The sequence below is a fragment of the Oryx dammah genome, unplaced genomic scaffold (assembly GCF_014754425.2).
Source record: "Oryx dammah isolate SB20612 unplaced genomic scaffold, SCBI_Odam_1.1 HiC_scaffold_24, whole genome shotgun sequence".
NCBI classification, from domain to species: domain Eukaryota; kingdom Metazoa; phylum Chordata; class Mammalia; order Artiodactyla; family Bovidae; genus Oryx; species Oryx dammah.
This window is the reverse complement of record NW_024070208.1, coordinates 40,388,328-40,411,965: the sequence shown is the minus strand read 5'-3', so window position 1 is coordinate 40,411,965 and position 23,638 is coordinate 40,388,328. Positions and strand designations below refer to the sequence as shown.

The 23,638-nt window shown below is 36.0% G+C and overlaps 1 protein-coding gene across 2 annotated transcripts in view; it reads left to right on the top strand.

The window, feature by feature from the left end:
• The first annotated feature begins 256 nt into the window (after positions 1-256).
• Positions 257-23,638, top strand: part of PCDH9 (protocadherin 9) — a 1,149,603-nt gene continuing 1,126,221 nt past the window's right edge. Inside the window, exons 1-2 of one of the 2 annotated variants that reach the window (XM_040266853.1) lie at positions 257-1,443; positions 2,658-5,828. In XM_040266853.1, coding sequence (XP_040122787.1) covers positions 2,793-5,828 — 3,036 coding nt within the window. In that variant the 5' untranslated portion in view covers positions 257-1,443; positions 2,658-2,792. The remainder of the gene's footprint in view (positions 1,444-2,657; positions 5,829-23,638) is intronic. The other variant, XM_040266855.1, reaches the window with a different exon arrangement.

Genomic DNA, 23,638 nt, shown 5'->3' with positions numbered 1-23,638 from the left:
GGGTTCACAGGTTCTGGGCGCGGCGGGAGCAGAAGTGCAAGCCCAGCCTGGATCGGCTGCCGCGGCCCGTTCATGCTCCGCACGGCAGACTGGCCTCAGGCTGTCTAGGGGATCCCAGAGGCTGTCATTTTCCCTTTCTCCTGGCAGCTTCCATCACCCTACACGAAGGGAGTGCTCAGATTAATTTTCTTTACTGTTTTGATTGAGATTCGAATATCCTTTGTCCCGACCTTTCCAAGCCGCCCTCTCTGCCCTTCTGGCCAAGGTCCCTGCCAGGAAAAGCCTTTAGTTGCAGCACCGTGAGTGTAGTCCTTCTAACGCGCTCCGGAGATGTGCTGGCCGGTGCTCCGCCTCGGAGCCCGGAAGAACTCTTTCCCATCAGTGCATTCCGGTCCCCCCTTTTAGCAAAGAGAACTGTGGCATGTGCGCCCGCAGCTGAACCGCCTCCGGAGGCTCTCGGATCGGCATTCGCACGCCCCGCCTGCCTCCGGTGCCGCCCCTATTCGGGCGACCGCCGAGACTCGGCCGCAGGCTGCCCAGACCAGCCGGCTGCCCAGACCAGCCGCCGGCTCCGCAGTGCTCATGAGAGCCGCGTCCGCTCGGGCCTCGGGAGCGCCGCCACTTCCCTCCCGGGCCAGACCCTGCTGAGCATGCTCAGTGCGCCTCATGGAAACCCGCTCTCGCGCAGCCAGGATCGAGTCTCCGGGTTTTCGCGGCTGCCGAGGGGGCATTGGGGAAGGGAGGCTGGGAGACAGTCAGCGCCTTGTTCCTCTCCCGGCTGCGGGCGCCCTCACCGCAAGATTCGGGCCAATCAGGGGACGGAGGCGGGGCTTCGGCCGTCACGCCCTCCCTCTGGGCTTATTGAGAGTTATATCAAGAAATTCAGTTCAGAGAGAGGAGAGGGAGAAGGAGAGAGGGGCAGAGGCAAAGGGAGAGAGGGAGAGCGTGCCAGACAGGAAGGAGCGCCCTAGAGTCTCAGAAGCACGCAAGAAATAACCAATTAGGAATTTTTCGGGCCACTGTCACCCCGGAGAGCACCCAGAGACTCACCATCACCCCAAGTCTGACGTTTCCTACAAGAAGTTAGAGACTTAAGCAGTACTGACATCGGAGGGAAATGGTATACTTGATGCTGTGGAAAATACCCCTGAGCTGAAGAAGTGCAACTGGATGTAGTGTGTGTGTTAAATACCAGGAGAGCTCAGACCCCGTGGGTAATAGAGACGAAATGTGGAGAGAATGACTAACGACAAATCTGTGAATTTGTTCTCTGGAGTTGCTAATTTGCCAGCCCGAAGCAACACATTTTACAAGGAGGAAACGTTTTGCTGCTTCTGATTTCTCCCCAAACTGGTGCTACCAGATGCATGGCTTTCTATGTGTTGGAACAGCTCATTCCTAACTGCAGCATACCGGGAAAGGGGAAAGGTTGAGGCAACTAACGTAAGTGTAAAGTTTCGCATGCACAATTGTAAATTTTGTGTTTAGATATGTCCTCGGTGTAGACGAGTGATGTTTATAACTGGGTAGACGGTTGGGGCAGAGCTCACCTACTAGGCTGTATCTGCATCCCTACCTGCATCACTCTGCCGGAACTAATCGCAGGCATCAGCTACCGTGCAGCCTAATGCAGATAAGATTAGAGCCTGGAAACTGACCAGTTCTACTCAAGTAGGTAGCTGCCTGGAGGCTTGCACCCGTTTAAATTGCAGTTAGGAGGGCATCGAAGCAAAAGGCTTTCTACCTGCATTATTGACTCTCAGTATTTATGTGTGGCAGACGTTAGTAATACTATAAACGGAGATGGGGTTAAGAACTGCATTTTTTTTTCCTTTCCTCTTTTATGCTCAGTAGAAATTTTTGTGCAGTTACATGGAAATGTTAGCTGCGTTTCGCTTATGTCTTGGCACTCTTTTCCACCTCTAGGATAAGGAATCCTATGTTATTATATGTATTCTAAAAGTTTTAATGTGTTTATTAATTCTAATGGGGATAATTTAGCAACATGGAGAAATGGGAGCAAGGTCTGGGTAAACTGAAGGTCTTGGTATTGTGCTTTTAGGCAATGAGGTTATGTAGTGGCCGGTGACTACTGCTTCTGATGCTGCAGCATGTCCGAATGCTTGCTTCCCAGTAAAATTTATTCAGAAGGCAGCTGAAAAACTGGGCGGAAAGAAAAAAAGATAGTCTGTTTAGAAGAAAGAGATGACTCAGTGTGGCAGAGAAGAAAACACATCACATCTGACATGTGACAAAGCAATTAGCAGGAACCATAGCTAAATACTTGGTGTTTTTCACTAGCTCCTGAAAAAACTAAGGGAGGTGGGTTAGAAGCCCAGAGACGGGTAAGAGGGGGGAGGGGAAGAGGAAACCAAGGACGCATGTTTTGAATTAAACAGTGTCCTACAACAGTGTGGGTGAATGCAGGTAAAAATAGCAGCTGCCCTTAATTCAAAAGTAGATGATTTTATTTTCTCTGGGCAAATGCAGCAAGCAGGGGATATTTGGTGTTTTTATTCACAGAGTTAACTTGCAAACAGTGGCAGAGCAAACTGCCATGTTTACTAATATGCAGTGGAAAAATGTGTTGTGATATTTCGTGACTGTGTGCTTTTGTTTACTGAAGAATAATATTGTCTATACGATTGTGTTGACAGTGGCTGTCTCCAAATAAGCGATGAGATGTAATGCATCCTCCAGTCCATGCACGCTTCCTTTTGCAATTTGTGCCTCATTCCTCAGTGGAGACCTTTAAACCCTAAATCCAGGAAAAAGAAAATAAATACATTATCATGGACCTGAGGGATTTTTACCTGTTGGCTGCTCTGATTGCCTGTTTAAGGCTGGATTCCGCAATAGCTCAAGAACTTATTTACACTATTAGAGAGGAATTGCCTGAAAATGTACCCATAGGAAACATACCAAAGGATCTGAACATTTCTCACATCAATGCTGCCACAGGGACCAGCGCCAGCCTTGTCTACAGACTGGTTTCTAAAGCTGGGGATGCCCCTCTGGTGAAAGTATCCAGTAGCACTGGGGAAATTTTCACAACCTCCAATAGAATAGACAGAGAAAAACTCTGTGCTGGAGCCTCTTACGCTGAGGAGAATGAGTGTTTCTTTGAACTGGAGGTGGTGATCCTCCCCAATGATTTTTTCAGGCTGATCAAAATAAAAATAATTGTCAAGGATACCAATGATAATGCCCCCATGTTTCCATCTCCTGTCATCAATATTTCCATCCCAGAAAACACTTTGATCAACAGCCGCTTTCCAATTCCATCAGCAACAGATCCTGACACAGGCTTCAATGGTGTACAGCATTATGAATTGTTAAATGGGCAGAGTGTTTTTGGACTGGATATCGTGGAAACTCCGGAAGGAGAAAAGTGGCCGCAATTGATTGTTCAGCAAAACTTGGACAGAGAACAGAAAGATACCTATGTGATGAAAATCAAAGTAGAGGATGGAGGCACCCCACAAAAGTCCAGCACTGCCATCCTGCAGGTCACAGTAAGTGATGTAAATGACAACAAGCCAGTGTTTAAAGAGGGTCAGGTGGAGGTGCACATTCCAGAGAATGCTCCCGTGGGCACCTCTGTAATTCAGCTCCATGCCACTGATGCAGATATAGGCAGTAATGCTGAAATCCGGTACATTTTTGGTGCCCAGGTCGCGCCTGCAACCAAAAGACTCTTTGCTTTAAATAATACTACTGGGCTGATTACAGTTCAGAGGTCCTTAGACCGAGAGGAGACGGCTATTCACAAAGTGACAGTACTGGCTAGTGATGGCAGCTCTACTCCTGCTAGAGCAACGGTTACCATCAATGTCACTGATGTAAATGATAACCCTCCGAACATAGACCTCAGGTACATTATAAGTCCCATCAATGGCACCGTGTATTTGTCTGAGAAAGATCCTGTCAATACAAAAATTGCCCTAATTACAGTTTCAGATAAGGACACAGATGTGAATGGCAAAGTGATCTGTTTTATTGAAAGAGAGGTCCCATTTCATTTGAAGGCAGTATATGACAACCAATATTTGTTAGAGACCTCCTCTTTGTTGGACTATGAGGGCACCAAAGAATTCAGCTTTAAAATCGTTGCCTCTGATTCTGGGAAGCCCAGTTTAAATCAGACTGCTCTGGTAAGAGTTAAGCTTGAGGATGAAAATGACAACCCACCAATTTTCAACCAGCCTGTAATTGAGCTGTCAGTTTCTGAAAACAACCGACGTGGGTTATACTTAACAACTATTAGTGCCACAGATGAGGACAGTGGGAAAAATGCAGATATTGTTTATCAGCTTGGACCGAATGCCTCCTTCTTTGATCTGGACCGAAAGACAGGAGTTTTGACAGCCTCTAGGGTCTTTGACAGAGAAGAACAAGAAAGATTCATTTTTACAGTAACTGCCAGGGACAATGGGACCCCTCCCCTTCAAAGTCAAGCGGCTGTGATAGTTACTGTTCTGGATGAGAATGACAATAGCCCCAAGTTTACTCATAATCATTTTCAATTTTTTGTGTCTGAGAATCTGCCAAAGTATAGTACTGTGGGGGTAATCACAGTCACAGATGCAGATGCTGGAGAGAATAAAGCTGTGACTCTTTCCATTCTAAATGACAATGATAATTTTGTGTTGGATCCCTATTCTGGAGTCATAAAGTCAAATGTCTCATTTGACAGAGAGCAGCAGAGTTCCTACACTTTTGATGTCAAAGCCACTGATGGGGGACAACCACCCCGTTCCTCTACTGCAAAAGTAACTATAAATGTCATGGATGTCAATGACAATAGTCCTGTTGTCATTTCACCACCTTCTAATACTTCTTTTAAGTTGGTGCCTCTCTCAGCCATTCCTGGCTCAGTGGTAGCAGAAGTTTTTGCAGTGGATATTGACACTGGGATGAATGCTGAACTTAAGTATACAATTGTGAGTGGTAACAACAAAGGCTTGTTTCGGATTGATCCAGTAACAGGTAACATCACCCTGGAAGAAAAACCAGCACCAACTGATGTGGGCTTGCACCGATTGGTAGTCAACATAAGTGACTTGGGATACCCTAAGTCTCTACACACACTTGTGCTTGTTTTCCTTTATGTTAATGACACTGCTGGCAATGCTTCCTATATCTATGACTTGATTCGCAGGACTATGGAGACCCCATTGGACAGAAACATAGGGGATAGCAGCCAACCCTATCAAAACGAGGACTATCTGACCATCATGATCGCCATCGTCGCAGGTGCCATGGTGGTCATCGTCGTGATCTTTGTCACTGTTCTGGTGCGCTGTCGCCATGCATCAAGATTCAAAGCAGCTCAAAGGAGCAAGCAAGGTGCCGAATGGATGTCCCCAAACCAGGAGAACAAACAAAACAAGAAAAAGAAAAGGAAGAAAAGAAAATCTCCCAAGAGCTCTCTTTTGAACTTTGTTACCATCGAAGAGTCCAAACCCGATGATGCAGTTCACGAACCTATCAATGGGACAATAAGCCTGCCGGCTGAGTTGGAGGAGCAAAGCATAGGAAGATTTGACTGGGGCCCGGCACCTCCAACCACCTTCAAGCCTAACAGCCCTGACCTGGCCAAGCACTACAAATCCGCTTCTCCACAGCCCGCTTTCCATCTTAAACCAGACACTCCAGTTTCGGTGAAAAAGCATCACGTGATTCAGGAGCTCCCATTGGACAACACCTTTGTCGGGGGTTGTGACACCCTTTCCAAACGCTCTTCCACTAGTTCAGATCACTTCAGTGCCTCAGAGTGCAGTTCCCAAGGAGGCTTCAAGACAAAGGGCCCCTTACACACCAGACAGGTAAATGAGCACTTTTACTGGTCTATAAGTACTGCATACAAGTGCCCAGTCAACCAGTATTAACGTGCCAGTGTGTCTCTTGTTTTGGTCTAACTTTAGTTATAAAGAGGGAAAAAAAAAACTTGACCCCTTTTCTATTCCTCTGGGGCTCAGTCAAGAATTTTTAGAACAGCTTTGAAATTTCTGAGTTCTGAAAATTATTTAACCTCCCAGTTTCCTTCAAATGGCAAAAGATGAAAAGAGGAAATTATTCCAAAATGTCCCAAGATAATGTTTGCTGAAGAAGAAAACCTGTCCTGATATGCCAAATTCTGCTCCTGGGGTTTCCAAATTGACTACTTCAAGATTTTCACATTACCTTTTGATCTCAAAAGTCACCTTCAAATCTCAAGTTTTAAATGACTTTTGAAGGTCTGACTATAATTATGTTGGAGCTGTGGTTGCTAAAGGGGTTAATTTTTTTTAGTCTCTAAAAATATAGTAGAATATTAAATGTACATCAGCTGTGAAGCACATGATTGTTGGTAGATTGCAGCTAAGCCATATAGGAAGTCTTCTCTTTGATTTCAGATGATTTTATTGTAATATAGTAAATTGCAGGTTGAATAGACAGGATTGCAGATTGTCCACAATGGCCAAAGTACTCTTTCAAAAACAGAAAGAAAGAAGGAAAGAATACTTTCTCCCTGTTAGAAGTGATTTATACATAAAAGAATAAATCCATTGTAAATATTCTCTCATCTCAGTAATGCATAAGTGATCTGTCATAACTCATTTTAAACTGTGAAATATGACATGTGAAGAGGGATTAATAGGCTGAGAAACTCATATTTCAACCAAATCCAGAATTAGTTTTTCTTAGGTCTAATAATTCCTTGTTAATAAAGATTTAAATACAGCGCTGTCTAATTTATTTCACTGGTGCTTGTCTGTTGCCATGAAATTTGAGTGTCAATAATAGCCTGTAGATGGCACTAGGGTATCATGTCGCTTGTGTTGGCCTAACTCCAATCCCGCAGTAGCAAGTAAAGGGGGAAGGAAAGATCAATCTGGTGCTATAGCCAAAGATACCTTTTATTTAATGATAGTTGTTCTGGAGCAACTAGCATTTAAGTTCATTTGCTTGCTCTTTTGTGATCAGTTCTCAACACACCAACTTTCTATGACTTCGTAATCCAAGTTCTGTCTTTGTTGGTATTGAGTCCACCTATGGTGATGACCCATCTGAATTTGTTAAAAGTTAAGGAACATACAGATTTCAGAGAATCAAGTAAAGCAAAATAAAATTTGGACAGAGTATTGACAGTCATTGCTTAGTGTTTGAAAACTCAAGAGTTTTTCTTATTTTTTCCCTTGTGGGGGAGGGATGGGTGAGAATGTTCTACTGAAACTCTATTTGTCTCTCACCATCCAGAGTTTGTTGCTCTGCAGTGACTTTAAGGTTTCATGGTAGTAAGATATTTATTGAAATAATTTTGACAATGAATCAGAGATACTTCAGAGCGTTAAGGATAATGCCTATGATTTTACAACTTAAATTTCCATTTCTTGAAAGGTTAAATATCTAGAGGATTTAGAAAGCACATATACTTAGATCTTGAATGTACAGGATGAAAGGAATTAAGTCAGTACGAAGGTTCTAGAGAATATGATGTTATTCGATAGACATAGAATTTGGAATGAGTTATTTTCATGTTAATTTCATCAGCTTTTTAAAAGAGGTTTGATGTTTTAAAATTAAGAACATTTCTGAGTTTAGTAGAGGTTTGTAAATGTAGCTAAATAGTTAATCATGGTGAGAAAAGTAATTTATGAAACTAAATGGATTTAAATATAAAGTTGCTATTTCAGTGAAAAGAAAATATGGCTTTTTATTATTTATTTTCAATGGGTGGGTAAGGTTACCACAAAATACTGATGATAATTTAGGATTTGCACAATATCCTAAAACTGTAACATGAGTTAAAACTTTTCATATAAAATCTGAAATTTGTTTCCCAGAGAAACATGCTGAAGTTATTCCCACATCATTTTCTTTTCATGTTAAGTGTGGTGGGTATTATGAGCATTGTTTTATAGACCCACTTTTTCTGATTTCTTCCCCAAATTGGATCTATATATAGTACTGTGACATACAGATATAGTTCAGTGACATAAATGTTAAGGTATGAGAAAGATCTTTCGTCGAGGTTTAGTCAGTCATAAGGAAATTTGTTGGTGTGATGTAATCTTTGAAATAGAATGCTGAATAATTCTCTTAACTGGAACTAAAGTGCATTTTAGACATTCCTTGAGACCCTGCGTCACTGTGCAGTTCTCCTTGTAGGCATTTCAGTGTTCAAATGTAGCTATAATTCACTATTATGGTAAAGAGCTATTGAAATGGCTTTGGTTATTTACGCCTTTTAGAAGTTTTCATGCTGAGAAAGAAAAATTGCAATGTTGGAGAAAAAGAGTATTTATGGAAGTAAGGACAGGTGATGGTGATAGCAATATGTACAATTTTAGTATAAAAGAGGCATATTTTCTATGAATGAAGAACACACATTATATACTATCCTTTAAATTGTTTTTTCACTGAACTATATGGCTGTTATTGAAGATGTTCTAGTTAAGTTAAAAAATAAAAATTCTTTTTTTGGCTCCTTCAACTAGTGGCTTTTATAAAAATGTGCTCCTGAAATAACACAATTTTGAAAAAGTAGGGTTTATTATAGCAAAAGCTTTCAGAGGAATTTATAAACTAAGGTAGGATCTGTGAAGATTTTTAGTTGAGTGGAAAAGGTTTGCTGTTAACAGAAATACCTTTTCACTTTATGGTGCTAGTTGATGTGTGGGCAAAATGAAAGATTATTGAGCAAAGAACTACCAAATTTAAATATTATGAATTTGTCTCATCTGTACAATGAAAACCTATGGTCTGACTTTTATACCATGAGTTTGCTTATAGTGCATTGATTCTTATGTTGTGTGACATTTTTTCTCTTGCTGTTTTCCCTCATGTGACCTTGCAAAGAACGTATAAATCAATAATAAACCACATTCTTCATCCACTCTATTTTACTAACCTTTCATTTTCCTTGAATATAACAAATCTGTCACTGAATTTTATGCAAATTATTTTTTATGAAGTTTTGGATGTACCCTTAGCATTCACAGATTAAATAAAATGTCCTTTTTTTAAAAAAAGCTAGATTATATCTTAATATTTATTCATAAATAACCAAAATTCATTGTCATAGGCTTGAGAGGATGACAACAAAATCATTTCTAGTAGGACTTTAAATGATAAAGCTCATTGATATATTTTCTCTAAAAGGAAAATATCTTCTTAATTGAATATGATTTTTAAATTATGGTATTAAGTTCTCAAATTTTAGAGTGTCTCGGGATCATCTGGAATGTTTCTTAAAACATGTTCGTCCTTGGTCCCAGAGGTTCTAGTCCGGTGTCACTGGGGTCAAGTCTGAATACTTGCTCTGCTGACAAGATCCAGGGTGATAATGGTGTTGCTAATCCAGGCACCCACACTTTGAGAACACTGCCTCAGCATATGAGGACAAGAACCATTAGCTTCTTTCCTTTTCAGATTATCATTTTGAAAGGACCTGTTTTTGCACAGTCCAACTCTCAGCTCTTATTGACAGCAGTTTTATTGTAGCTGGAGGCTTTACAGTAAGCTGTTTATTGCTGTTTCCCAACCTGGTTGACAGCATTTGGAGAATTAATTTTCTTGGCCCTGGTGTGCTTTTTGTGGAGGTATAAATGAAAATGTTAAAGAATGAAAAAAAGTGACCTATTTACATTTGACAACTTATTCTGGTAATAAAACAATCTGTAATAGTTGCACTGTGAGTTTGGTTCTGGGTAAACAGTCATATTTAATTTTCTAAATAAAATGCTTAGTTTAGAGCTTAAACATCCTTGCTTTAACTTTTCACAGTGTAGAGTAAGTATTTGCTCATATATACATTTGTGTATATATTGAAGAAATTATACATTGAAAATGTATTTGCATGCCATACTCAAGTGTATATATGTACTTTTACAGCATAAAGAGAATTGCTTCTATTCCCAGTCATTTAGAGATACTATATTACTTTTATGATTACTTTTCATTTTTGAGTAATCCCATTGCAAACGCTGCTAAAATGGTGTTATGTCATGTAAAATGAACAAGATAGTTATAGAACTGCTATTTAGAAGAGTGAGAAATAAAAATGAAACTGAAGGGAGCAAATGCTAACTGGTGTGAAGCGAGCAAAAATTTTAAGATATTTTAAACTACTAAATTTGGCAGTATTCTGTGAGGGATAAATATAGGTGGTACACGGAAAAAAAATTGCTCCTGAAGATGCAAATTATATTAAAATGTTATCTGTTGTGATTTTTGTTTCTGCTCCTTTGCTTTGGCTAAGTGATATGATCATGAAGTCAGTTACAAAGTAAAAGACACCCAGACCTCTTGGATATTGATTCAAGAATTTGAAATGAGCAGGGGCCATCCATTCAGCCTGGCTACCTTTCCTCTTGGTTTTGTAAGACAAATATTTAATATTTTTAAGCTTGATACACATAGGGTGTAAAATTCTGGTTATATTTTAGCTTTTGTTGCTAATAACCTTAAGGAGAATAAAAATAAAAAGTTACCACTGTACTGAGTATGTACATGTCTACTGATTATTGAACATTTGTTAACATAGAGAAAATAATCTCAGTAGTTAGAATATTCTATTATCTTACTTTTTATATTTTGTTGCAATGGATTCTGTATATAGAAACTCTAAATTGATGTTCCCTTGGCTTCAGATGAGTCATCTTCATGGTGTCGCAGAACAGGCTTTAGCATCATTAAAATTACCTTGTAAATATTGCACTAACATGTCATATTCTTATGGTATGTGCACAGTCTTAATAGTTAAATATTTCCCGCTAAAATTTATCTTCTCAAAATAGCACAAATTAAAATATAATGCATGAAATAGTAAAATAGAATTTAAATTTAATAAAAAGCTCAAATCTAAAATCATATTTCCTCATAACCAGTTCTGAATTATTCTCACTCAAAGTTTTATTTTCATATTGACATATATGAGATATGGATAAATTGCGCCCCAAATATGAAAAATAGCAAATACATGAATTATTTTTCAATTATTTTATGTGACAATACTGAGGTAGGAAAGTGAGACCTTTAAATTATCTTCTTAAAATTTCTGTTTTCTTAGTTATTTCTGATATATTATTTAGATTGTTTGATGTCTGAATTTGGGGTTTTAGGGAGTGGGAATGCAGAAACCACCAAATGGGAAAAGCTACAGTGTTTGTGTCGATCCAGCAGTACTAGGCCGGGGTTTGCAGGATTCGAGGTCATGTTAACTGCTTGGCTCATTTTTAGTACTTTCTCAATTTGATTTTGTCAGAGTTGAGCTCTTAGTTTGCATGCAGTTAAAACAGTCAAAAGCACAACATGGATTGTTTACCACTTTCACTTAAAATCCTTGCAGTGAGCTTTCTCTGAATTTAGTTTGGTGTTTTCTTGAAGGGAAATCCTCTATCAAAACTATAGATTCAACCCTTGATAATATTAACAAATCAGTTAATATCATATTTCATGTAGTTGGAAACTAAATAGGAATTATTTTATGTGTGTTCTTAAGTTTTTGCTTTCTTAACAGTTGATTTTATGTTTAAAATCTTTCTCAGAATTTATTACGTAACAGTGCCCTAAAATTTATATCATGTTTGTTGAAATATGGCTCTAATCACAGATGAAATATTTGTGAGAATTTAAGAATGCAAGTCAACAAGATGCTTTTTCAAAAGTTTTAAGTATCTGGAGGCATAGGTGTCATGTTCAATAAGTAATAATGCTAATATGGTATGACCTTTCAACTGGTTAGTTCCCCTAAAATTTATATCAGATCACAGAAACAAATCCAAATGTAGAAATATGATCTCTCAATATGAAAGGAAATATACTTCACTGTTTGATTTCATCAGTTGTTTCAGATAGCTATTAAATCTGTCCAACATTTCACTTGAAAAGGAACTCATGCTTTTTGCCTTTGTTTAATACAAACCTATTGGGCTGTCAGTCATCAGAAACATAGAATAAGATAGATATATTACCATGATTGACATTTTCATTTTTATTTATATTCTTTCTTTTCCTAAGCCAAGATTCATTAAAATGTGAAATTTCTAAGTATGTTCAACAACTACCCATTCCTTAATAGTAAAGAATGATTGCAGAAATAAACTGGAGAAACAATCCATATATAATCTATCTCACTCATATTTGTCCTATAGGCAGTTTGTTGCTTATAGAAAAGAATAGTGACAGAATTGGAATTTTCTGAAACATAATATTGATATTTAACTTTAAGGCATTCAAAACTTGAAGTTATTCATTAAAAGATTTGTTTTTACATACTTATCCATTATTTAAATGGCATGTGAAAATATTTTCCTCCAATCTTTAATAGTTTGATTGTTTTTAGTGACAAAAATACATATCACATTTAAAATAATAGACTTGGGACCACCTCTGTAACTGGGAGTAATGAAGATACATACACAGGCAAGATCTGTGAGACACCTTTGATTGATTCTTTCTAGTCATTTTACACTAATTATCCTGGAATTCCTTGAGAAAATATATGAAATTAATTTATCTGTGTTTCAAGGAGTATATTATAGCCTTACCACTCATTAATATATAGAGATGTGTAATTATACAAGCAGCAAGAAAGAATGGAAATTTGTTCAGTTTGACTGTGTTTATATAATATCTTCTATTTTAATATTCTTCTTTAGTTTGTCTTTCTATCTGACCATCTCTGCATTTTAGTATTACACTGCTTTGTTAATATCCAGGCTTTGGCCTTTTTCAGTCTGTTTAGCAGTTGATTAAGAAATACGCTAATCCCTTCCAGGATATTGAGAAACTAATGGATTGCCGAGTATTTGGGTCTTTAAGCTTCAATTGTAAATGGTATGAAGAATTGTCATTGAGCTGATATTTGCATATATCTTTTCCAGTGCTAGTTACTTTGCCTCTTTTTTGTCCTCCTAATCTTCAGCTTTCATTCTAAGAATATTTATTTTAGTCGGAAATAAGCATGCCAGTGATAGAAATTTGGGATTCACCTCCAAATGAATGCCATCACAGACAGGGAAGTTCTGGCACATTTTGCATAGGTCTGTATGAACACAGTGAACCCTTCATAAGCTCTTAGATTGCAGGAAATCAGTGCTGAAAATTAAGTGGGGTTTTAAAGATTTGCAAAGTAGAGAGCTTTGTATAATGCTGGTATTGCAGGTGCCTATTAAATGTGAAGTAAAGGCTTTGTAATACAACTAGCTAACACGTTTCCTTCCATATTAGAGTGATTTGTAGCCCAGGGAATTAGTCTTGCCTATTTTTTCCAAATGCAGAAACACTAGATGTGTCTGAAAGAATACAATCTCAAATACATGCCTTAGAATGAACAGATTTACTCTGTGATGATTCTGGTTATTCAAGGTAGATGTTGCAGGTCCACATATATTTACCTGTGTTACCTCTGCTGTCCATGGTCTGGCCATTCTCTTTCCTAGGAGAAACTCAATTGTATGTATATACTCTCCTCTAAACATAAATCAGATTAAAACCCCAGGTATCTACAAAGCTGTAACATTACCATAATGAAGAGGGCTTTCTACTGAGTGCTTTGATCCTCAAAGGAATAGCTGTTGAATCATTTCTCAAATTGTATTTTTAGAATTCCATCTTTGCTCCATTTGTAAATAGTGTGTATTTGTAGAACAGCAATTCATTCCAGACTTACATGGGTTTAAATATATTTACTTCAAGACAGGGTTCAGCAAAATGCCTCACAGTTCTTTAATGCTTAATGTCTTTGACTGGTCCTATTAGATATAAAATCAGTGGAAATAGCCATGCCTATTTTTTAATGATTTTACAAACCCTGTATTTTTATCTACTAGAAAAAGTATATAATCCATGTGCAGATCACAGTAGGTACAGTGGACTTGCTGAGAATCAGCACAGATGATTGATTTTGAAAACAAAACAGTTTTTGTGCAAGACAATAGCAACTGCAATTCAGTAAATGAGGTTTCTTTCCTCATTAAACAAACCTTAAGGAGAAGCATGGAAACACAAGATGTATAAAGTGAACACATATCTTTTGTAGGAAGACAGTGTCTTCTGCTGACAGTATTTCCCTAGTAGATCTTTTCTTGAGGAAAAAACTACTAGTGCTTTTTTTGGATTCAGAGGTTGCAACCTATCTGTGCCTCCGTGTGATAGCAGCTGCATGTTGAGGACTTTCAGATACACAGCTACCTAAGATTCACAGGGAAGTTTTTGCAGGGGGTGCAAGTGACAAATGGAGACAAAATGGAGTGAGTTCTGAGCTGTGAGTTGATGCCTGCCTGTGTCATATATTCATGTCATTGAACTGAGTTTCACATTGGAAACCTAGAATTACAATAGTCTTCCTTGTTTGTCAGCTGTGAACACACCTAGACTGGCACCTTTTCTTTGTTTCATTTCTTGTTATTCTCTAGGTGGACTTTATTCACTTATGTTAACTCTTATACAATGTTTTCTTTGTTACTTGATAGATTTTTAAATGATGCTAACTTCTGTGTATCTTCCCTCCAAAAAGAAAAAAAAAATCAAACAGGATTTTTGTTCTAGAACATCCATAAAGGGTCAAATAAAATATGCACAGTGTGTCCTTTCTTCCTAGAAATAGTAAATCTGTTTTTTCCTTTGAAATTTTCAAAATTGGGTTTCTCATACTGATACCATTTTCAAAGTTAAGAAATAATATTAAATTTAACTGTATAGTTTATTAATGTTTCAGTACATTCAAATTCCCAACATAATTGGTGTTAGAATTTTTATGAAAATAATTTTCTTGCTGCAAATTGAAATGAGTATCAAAATTGCATTAAATCATGGTAAAAACAGATACAATATTTAGGATATTTTAGTTTGACATGAACTAATTTTCATTCATGGTCTTAACAGCAAAATCTGCCAAGCAGTGATGGCAAAATATGCTGAATTCACTGATTGATTTTTAAACATGGTAATAATTAAGCAGAATCATTTTGACACTTAAAGTCTCTGTTTTAGACAATTAAATTCTGCTTTAGCTAAGGGTTATTGACTTCGGGATGATACTATGAACAACACCCTTCAGGGTTTAAACTATTCCTGCAGGACCATCTGTTATTGGTGGGGCTGAGCAGCCTCTCCAGCCATGCACTGTCAATCCCAGGTGTATATTTAGGATCGTTCAGAACACAACCCGGGTTCCTCATAATCTTTCCATCTCAAATGGCAACTCAGTTAATCAAATACTGGTATATCATAACTTAAAACTTCTTACTTAAGGAAAAAATAAGAAAGTTCCTCAAAGTAGAGACAATGTCTTATTTACCTTTGTATTTTCATGACTAAACCTGTACCTTCAGGTACAACAGTACCTAAAGAAGTGAACTTCATAGTCTTTCAATAAATATTGACCTAATGAGAGTATTCAGCTGGAATCATGCCTTATATATGCAGAGTATTCCCATTGATAATCTCTGTGACAACTACAGAAAGAAGACTTTACCATTCTTTTTTCCTGTTCTAAGCTTTTAATAACAAACAATGTTGTGATAGTTTCAGGTGAACAGCAAAGGAATTCAGCCATACATACACATATGCATTCTCCCCCGCCAAATCCCTTCCCATCCAGACTGCCACATAACATTAAGCAGAGTTCCATATGCTATACTGTAGGTCCTTGTTAGTTATCATTTTAAACATAGCAGTGTGTACATGTTCATCCCAAGCTCCTTCATTTTCCCTCACCCCATGGTTCCCCTCAGCAACCATAAATTTGTTCTTATTCAACTTATGTAAAAACCTAGAGACAGAAAATGTATTTTTTTTTCCCAGGTCTCATAACTAAAGTTGTTGTTTCCAATCCAGTACCTTACCTCCACACTGGTATTTCTTCCTCATATATATCTACTTTTACCTGTTAAATACTCTTTTCAGGCCATATGTAAGTTTGAAACATTTTCTTCGTTAGTGACATTGTTTTTGTTGGAAAGAACTGCAACTCATTTATTTAAAAAAACTTGTATTACAGGGCAATTCATTGCACCCAAAATTGTTCTTCCTGCATTACTTCCCAGTAAACTAATCCTAGACTTTAAAGTGTGGTAAGCATATGATGGAGGACCAAATGAGTAAAGTATATATGAGGAGAGTTCTGATTGTCTGGTGTCAACTGCTGTCCCTGTTTCCCTCTGCAACAGCTAGGACTTGATGACAAAATCTCTAGTTAGGTTTAAGGGTTTGGGAAGGTTTTTGCGGGAGGTTGATGGCTAAAGAAGCCTCATCTTCCCTAATCTAAGAAATTTTGATCTAAACTAGCATGCCTCCATTCATATTTCTGGAGGTCCAGTGAAGACTAACTAACCTATCATCCTATAGATGAGCAGGTGTAAGCATTCTTAGACTCTAAATTTTGACATTTTGATTTTTTAAACAGTGAAATATTATTAACATCTTTATATCATTCATCAGTGTCTTGACTCACTAATGATTTCTGAATATATATCAGGGAGAGAGAAGCAGAGAGTTAAAACAAAACCTGCTGATTCTACTATACATAAATACACTCATATCACTTAATTAGAGATATCTGTGGTTTCCATTTTTACCCTCATTTCTTCCATACCACTGTGCTTGCCCATCATAACATCTTTTTTCATGAAAGAATATAATAAGAAAGGAAAGAATAAACATAAACAAGATAAGATTCCTTTTCTTCCAAGACTCCTCATCCAGAATTTTTATTTAAACCTTTGAATACTTAGATAATTGAGTGATTACTTCTAAATAATGATCAATGGCTTCACTTTGATATCTGCTTAATAGAGACAGTGTATTTTGGAGGAGGAGAAAAGTCATTATCAAAGTTCCCTTAATAGACTTTCGAGCCATCTAGACAGCACCCTAGAATCACATATGAATTCTATAAAAAGCAGCAAAATAATAATTGAATAGTGAATAAGTGGTGTCTAGCTACTATATTAATTTTAGAAGGATAAATTTAGTGTCTAACAGAACTCACAGTGTAGTTTCTCAAGACTCAAAATGGACCTTTGAGATTATTTGGCCTATTTAATTTCTTTTCCCCATGAAAAAATTGAGATTATTACAAAAAGTAGTTTAATATTTGAAGTAAAAAAAAAATGACTTGAAAAACTCCTATTTCAAAAATGTGTCATGTTGAACACATAATTTGAATGTACTGTCCTTTGCTTTTCTACTCTAAAATGGATGTAGTCAGGTCTAATCCCTAAGGTTGTGATGAGATTAAATGAGTGCACACATGGGTACATGTAAATTTCTGGCCCATTGTAGGTAAGCAGACACTCCAAAAACCTACCTGTTTTTCCTCCTATTTTGCTCAAGGATGCCAACTTACCGCTAATAGAGGGGCCTAATTTCACTTCATGAATGTTCTCTCCATTTTATTTTTGGTAGTTTTTTTGAATGTGTTGTATACCTTTTAAAAATTTTATTATATTGAAGTATAATTGATTTATTTACAATGTTGTGTTAGTTTCTGGTATATAGCAAAATGATTATATATACCTATAATGCAAAATATTATATGTATGTATAATTGAATTTTGTATCTTTTAAATAAACAAGTTATCTCTGTTAATCTGTTTTAAGATTAAAACACTTTTTGAATTATCTAGGATTTCTGAAAAGTTGACTTCTGTAATAGCATCAGAGAATAGCAGATAGGATGTTATATATTTTCTTTTGATTTTAATTCTTATTGTTTCACATTTGTATAACTGCTTCATCTTTCGTTTTGAGTATTTCACCATTTTCATTTGCATTTTGTGTTTCAAAACAATCTTGCTTCTTTCAGTATTCATTATTAATTTACATCCCCATGGATTGCCCATAGAAACTCCTCTTGTCTGGGGATTTTCACCTTATACATCATTCCTATTAGTCAGTACTTAACACAGCTGTAGCCATTTGAAACCTGCTGGGGTTTGCTTCCAATTATTCCATAGACTAGAAAGCATCTCTATTGAAGTAATGGCATCCATGATATAATCTTACTAGTTAAAATGCCTTGGAGTGTGTGGATCATATTTCTGAGATTCATCAGATTTATGCCAGAAGCATAATAATCAAGTTTTTTTTCTGTTTATTATTTCTCTGATTCTAAATTAATATATGTTCATTTATATGTAAGATTTTAATGTCTTAGTATGAATGTTTAGAATGTTTGAGTATGTAGGTGGCATAACATGAGTCCCAACAAATGAAAATATAACACAAATGATAGTATTACCTGAAAAATAACTTTTCTTATTATCTTGGGTCCAAAATCACTGCTTTATATTGGAGTAGGTGAAATAATCAAGATAAAATTAATGATTTGGATTTGAAGTATAATGTAGTATGGATTTGTTGGTAATTTTTTTAACTTTATCAACTAAATAGAAAGTAGATATAATCAAATTTCAGTGGGCTCATTGTAAAAACTAATTTTTCACTTCCTGTTGATGTTTACTACCCTCTCAGTACTGTTCCATTGCTTTTGGATCTGTCTTTTGATTTAGTTCTAATTTCTTATATAGACAGTAGGTCAGTAGGTAGAAAGGACTTTAAAACAAGTGATGATAAGAAAACTCACTCTTTGTGCTTGGAAAAATTTGATCTAACAGAGAATGTATGGCAAAGTGGCATAATTTCTTTTAAACCGCTACCTCTTGTAGATGTGATGTCCCTCATATGGTATTAGGATATGGAGCAGAGTGAGGACATAGAATGGATGTTACCTCATGGAGTTGTTGTAAGAATTATAACATGGCATACAAATTCTACTTAATCCCACTGCAGGGGGATACAGGAGATAATCAGGCAAAATGAGGGTGTTAGACTTATTTTAAATGGCACTATTTTAAATGGAATCAGGCTTTAAGTCTTTAGGTTCATAGTTTTATTTAAAATCGTTGGTGTTCTTATGGCATCAAATACATACACATGTTATATTTATATGTATAAATGTAAATTAAGATGGCTACCATTTTATGTTTTCTGTATCAGTGATCTACTTTGTTAACTCTTAGAATGGAAAGGTGATTGTGTATCCAAGAATTTTACATACATTCCAGTTCAGATAATAACTAAATACTTTATTCTAAGAGGAGAATTATATTTCTCCCACCACTCATGTCTTTCCTTATGTGATCAGGGCTCACTTGATTCTTTTCATTTAGCAATATGGTTTGCCTGCTGAGCATTTATCTTATTCAGGCATAAGCTTGACAACTAGAAGATATCCAGCCTTATCACTAGATGACTGAACTATATTATATCTTCCTTAATGGATACTAAAACTTATTTCAGAATTATATATTATAGTTTTAAAATGTGTATTCTTTTCTAATTCTGCCTTATAAATCTATGAAACTTTTCTGCTGCCAAAGAACTGTGATGTGATCCACTGATACATATATAAATTAATCTCTTATTTTTCATTAATTCTGTTATTTAACAGACATCTATTGAATAACTGCTGTGATCTAGGAGCAGTGTGAGACAATGGGATTATTTTTTGAAATGAATAAGACATTGTCTTTGTTTTAAAAGATCCCAGTGTTTTTAAACACAGTATATTTTTTCCTTGGAATTCCCTTATTTTAAAAAATATGAGTTTTCTCTCTCAGTTTTAAATTGATGTATCATTTCCTTGAAATATATTTTTTAAAGTCTTTTTTTTTTAACTAGTGCTGGAGACTTGATCTTTCAGTAGGGTAATAAAATTCTAAGATCTATTACTCTAATTATAAGAATGCCAAGTTTAAATTTATCCTTTGGTTAATTTAGAGGGAAATACACTTTTCATCCTTAAAATCAAACTTCTTCTGCAGGCAAAGATGTTAATAAAATATGGTTGCAAGTAAAACTTCATTTTGTAACTATATGAGATTAGCATATTTGCTATATTAAAAAATCACTTTAAAAACATGGCACACATTGTTAATGTTGAATAATAAGTTAAAAAGGACCGTCTTCTCTAAAAATAGAGTTTCATAGAGATCCATTTTGAAAGGGATATTTTGAATTGTGCAAAAGAATGTTCCCCTTCAAAAAAACATAACCCTACATAGACATGGAACATAGATGTTAAAACTCTAGCTAGAATAAATGTTTGGTTTAATCGGCTTTTACCTCCAGATGATTCTGATTTGGGCAAGTCCATTTCCTTATGAATATTTATCGCAATATTTCAAAGAATGGATGATGCAATGACATAAATTTGAAAATGAAACCTTTATTATAAACTTTTTTCTTAAATTAAGAAACATTCATATCCTGAAAATTTGGTTTTCTTTAGTCATAGAAGAAAATGTCATAATTGGGCTTTACATTTCAGCAAGACACTTATTTTACTAATCTACATATGGGTGCATGTTTATATGAGCAGGTCATTTCAAAGTTTCAATGTAATATTTGAGCAAAAATCTTTGTTTTTACACATTTTTGCACATTTTTGTGCAAATGTATTTTTAAAATAAACTCTTGCTGCCAGAAAATATACGATTTTAATTGTAGATAGGCTTCAGTGGTACCATCAAGCTGGTACCTAATTCCAAAACGTTCTTTCCAACTGTCTGTGGATATTTAGGCAACTATCTTCAAGTAATTACTGTAATATACAGAAACTCCAAAACTGAAACCTGGTGAAGTATGTAGACCTCAGGAATAAGGTGTGTAATAGTCCTTGTTAATTAAATATATTGATTAAAATATAAACTTTTTTGGAAATTATAAATGTATTGATATACTCAGTCATGAAAGTAAAGGTAGTTCACCTTTTAATAATGTGGAAATATGGACAATTTGGAAGGCTAGTTTAGTCCCAAGTAACAGGATAGTTTAAGCTTAGTAACAGATATATTTTAATAGTTTGGTGTGGAAATCACATGAGGACAACTGTGTTAACCGACTTCTACATAAAACCAGAAATGTGGCCATCTCAGCATTATTTACCTGATAACAGTAACATTTAACTTAGTATTGTTATGTAGTTTTAATTCCTTGCCTATTATGATTTTTATAAGTATACATTACTTTACCAAGGAAGAAAAAGCACTAGAGATTAATTTTCGTAACTTTGATGCACATTATTTTCTAGTTTTTGGCAGTAATAATATCTATTCAAAACCACTTGTACTTTGCTAAAATTTCATTAGCATCTTGAGAATTCAGTTTTCCCATCTGAAGTAGATCATTGGATTCAACCTTTTTTATTTCTATTATTAAAAATTGTACTGCAGCTTTTATTAATTCCATAGAGAAACATCACTCTTTAGCAGGTTTTCTCTTACCATCCAACATCTGCCTGGCCTACTTCTTTCCATCATCAGTTGATATATGTTCAAACAGTGCAAATCAGTGTTAACACTGGCTCAAGAAAAACAATTACAAAGTAACTCATATAGTTCAGTCTTTCCTGACAATGAAAGATTTGCAATATTCTCATTGTTTGCATGATCTATGTTATCACTCTCTTGCATTAGTGTTGATAACAGAGTGTTGCCATTATCTTCTTTGAGGTCTCTGCCTGATTAATTTTCCCCTTCTGAACTAGAAAATTAACTTTTTCCTCCTAAATCAGAAATCACAAAAGAGAAGAACTATAAAACCTCAAGATTATTGGTGTTTATAATTTGATTAGAAAACTGTCAATTTAAAATAGTATGTAGCTACCATATTTTTATCAGTAATATTACTTTGTGTTTGATTTTTTCTATAGTAGACATTAAGATAAATTGGAGAATTACACATAGTTTGGGGATAATATGTAAATATAGATTTTTTAAAGTCAGACACTGGTAATTTTGATTGATGGTATTATTTATTATCAGGATAAGTTTTAGAAAGCTAATTAAACCTAATAATGCTCATTGATTTTATTGGCAGCCTGTTCATTCAAAGATAAAATAGAGTTAATTGGAAAAAACAAATAATCGTAACTGTTTATGTGAAGGAAAATCAGGTTTGGGAATAAAAGAACTGAATCACAAATTAGCTGTAGCCCCCATACATACTACCTGAATGTCAAACAAGTAATGTTTGTTTAGAGGAACATAAACTAAAACTATGTCTTGCCATAGCACAGCCTACCCACCACATTTTCTCCAAAACACTCCAGAAACTTCCCTACAAGGATGATTCTGAAACCTGGACAGAAGTCTAGGAATACTTGCTCCTGTAGTATTGCCGTGATTTCTGAACTTCAAAATATACTTGCATTTATCATTATTTACTGCATTGTGCTCTTTCATCCTATTAAAAACTTTAGGAAAACTCAATTTATCCATATTTTCAGTGGAAGTATTACAAAAATATTATGCTGTAGGTGGATAGGTTTAGAAGTTACTTTGCAAGCTTGAAAAGTTCATATAGATGGAGGAGGTTTAATTACAGAGATGCCACATGTTGACCACAAGGTTTTTTTTTTTTTTTTTTTTAGTTTTTCATCTTATGCAACTTCATCCAATGCTCATATTCTGAATATACAGCAACAAAGATGCCTTCCTTAACCATATGGCTAGATGCTTATGATCTGTTTTCTGAATATGTTTTCCCTGGGTGTAAGGTCAAATGGAGGTTTTAAAAAAAAAATCCCAAGCCTATTTAATGTCACTAATACAGGTGACAGCAAATTATAAAGAATTTAAAAGCGTTATATAAAAGATAGATTAGTATCAAATGAATACCCTGTGATTTTTGCATAAGAGGCATTTTAGCTATTTTGAGCAGTAATTGATGGAATGGGATGTAAGCAATCTCTGGCAAGGTGAGAAGCTGGACAGGCCAAGGCTTACAATCCTGTGTTTTCAGAGCTTTGTCAGAGCCAGGCATTCTGGGGACAATACAGTGAATCACAGCTATATGATTAATCAAATCAGTTCTCTATTGTAAAAGGACAAAGAGATGATGCCCATTGGCATCAGATTTGGAATTGGATGCTTGTAGATGAATGAATTTGTGTAGACTGTGCCTTCCAATGTTTTGCCTGGAACTGAAATAAATCCACTAGGAATCTGGACAAAAGCAACATTTAGATAATCATACTAGAGTTAGAATAGCCTATATAGAAGACAAGCTAACATTAAAAAGAATAAATTCATTACTCTTAATGAATAGCTATTGAGTACTTTAACAGAATTAATCATTATCACTAAAAATGTAAACATACTTTCAGTTCAGTTCGGTTCAGTCGCTCAGTTGTGTCCGACTCTTTGCGACCCCATGAATTGCAGCACCAGGCCTTCCTGTCCATCACCATCTCCCGGAGTTCACTCAAACTCACGTCCATTGAGTTGGTGATGCCATCCAGCCGTCTCATCCTCTGTCATCCCCTCTTCCTCCTGCCCTCAATCCCTCCCAGCATCAGAGTCTTTTCCAATGAGTCAACTCTTTAAATGTGTATAAAAGTCACTGGCCACCATAATTTCAGCTAAATAGCAAACAGTTTCATGGGAGAAATGGAAGATATTTGGAGATCTGTAAAGAGAAGTTTTGAATATTCCCTTTGGCACCCCTATCTCTTTATTTCTAGAAATTTCAGTTTCACTTCTTTGAAAGTAGATTTCCAACACCAGATAATGACAATCAGCCAACATATACTTGAGTACCCACTGTGCTCCTGGCAGTCTTAGCCCTTTACATGTATTTTCTT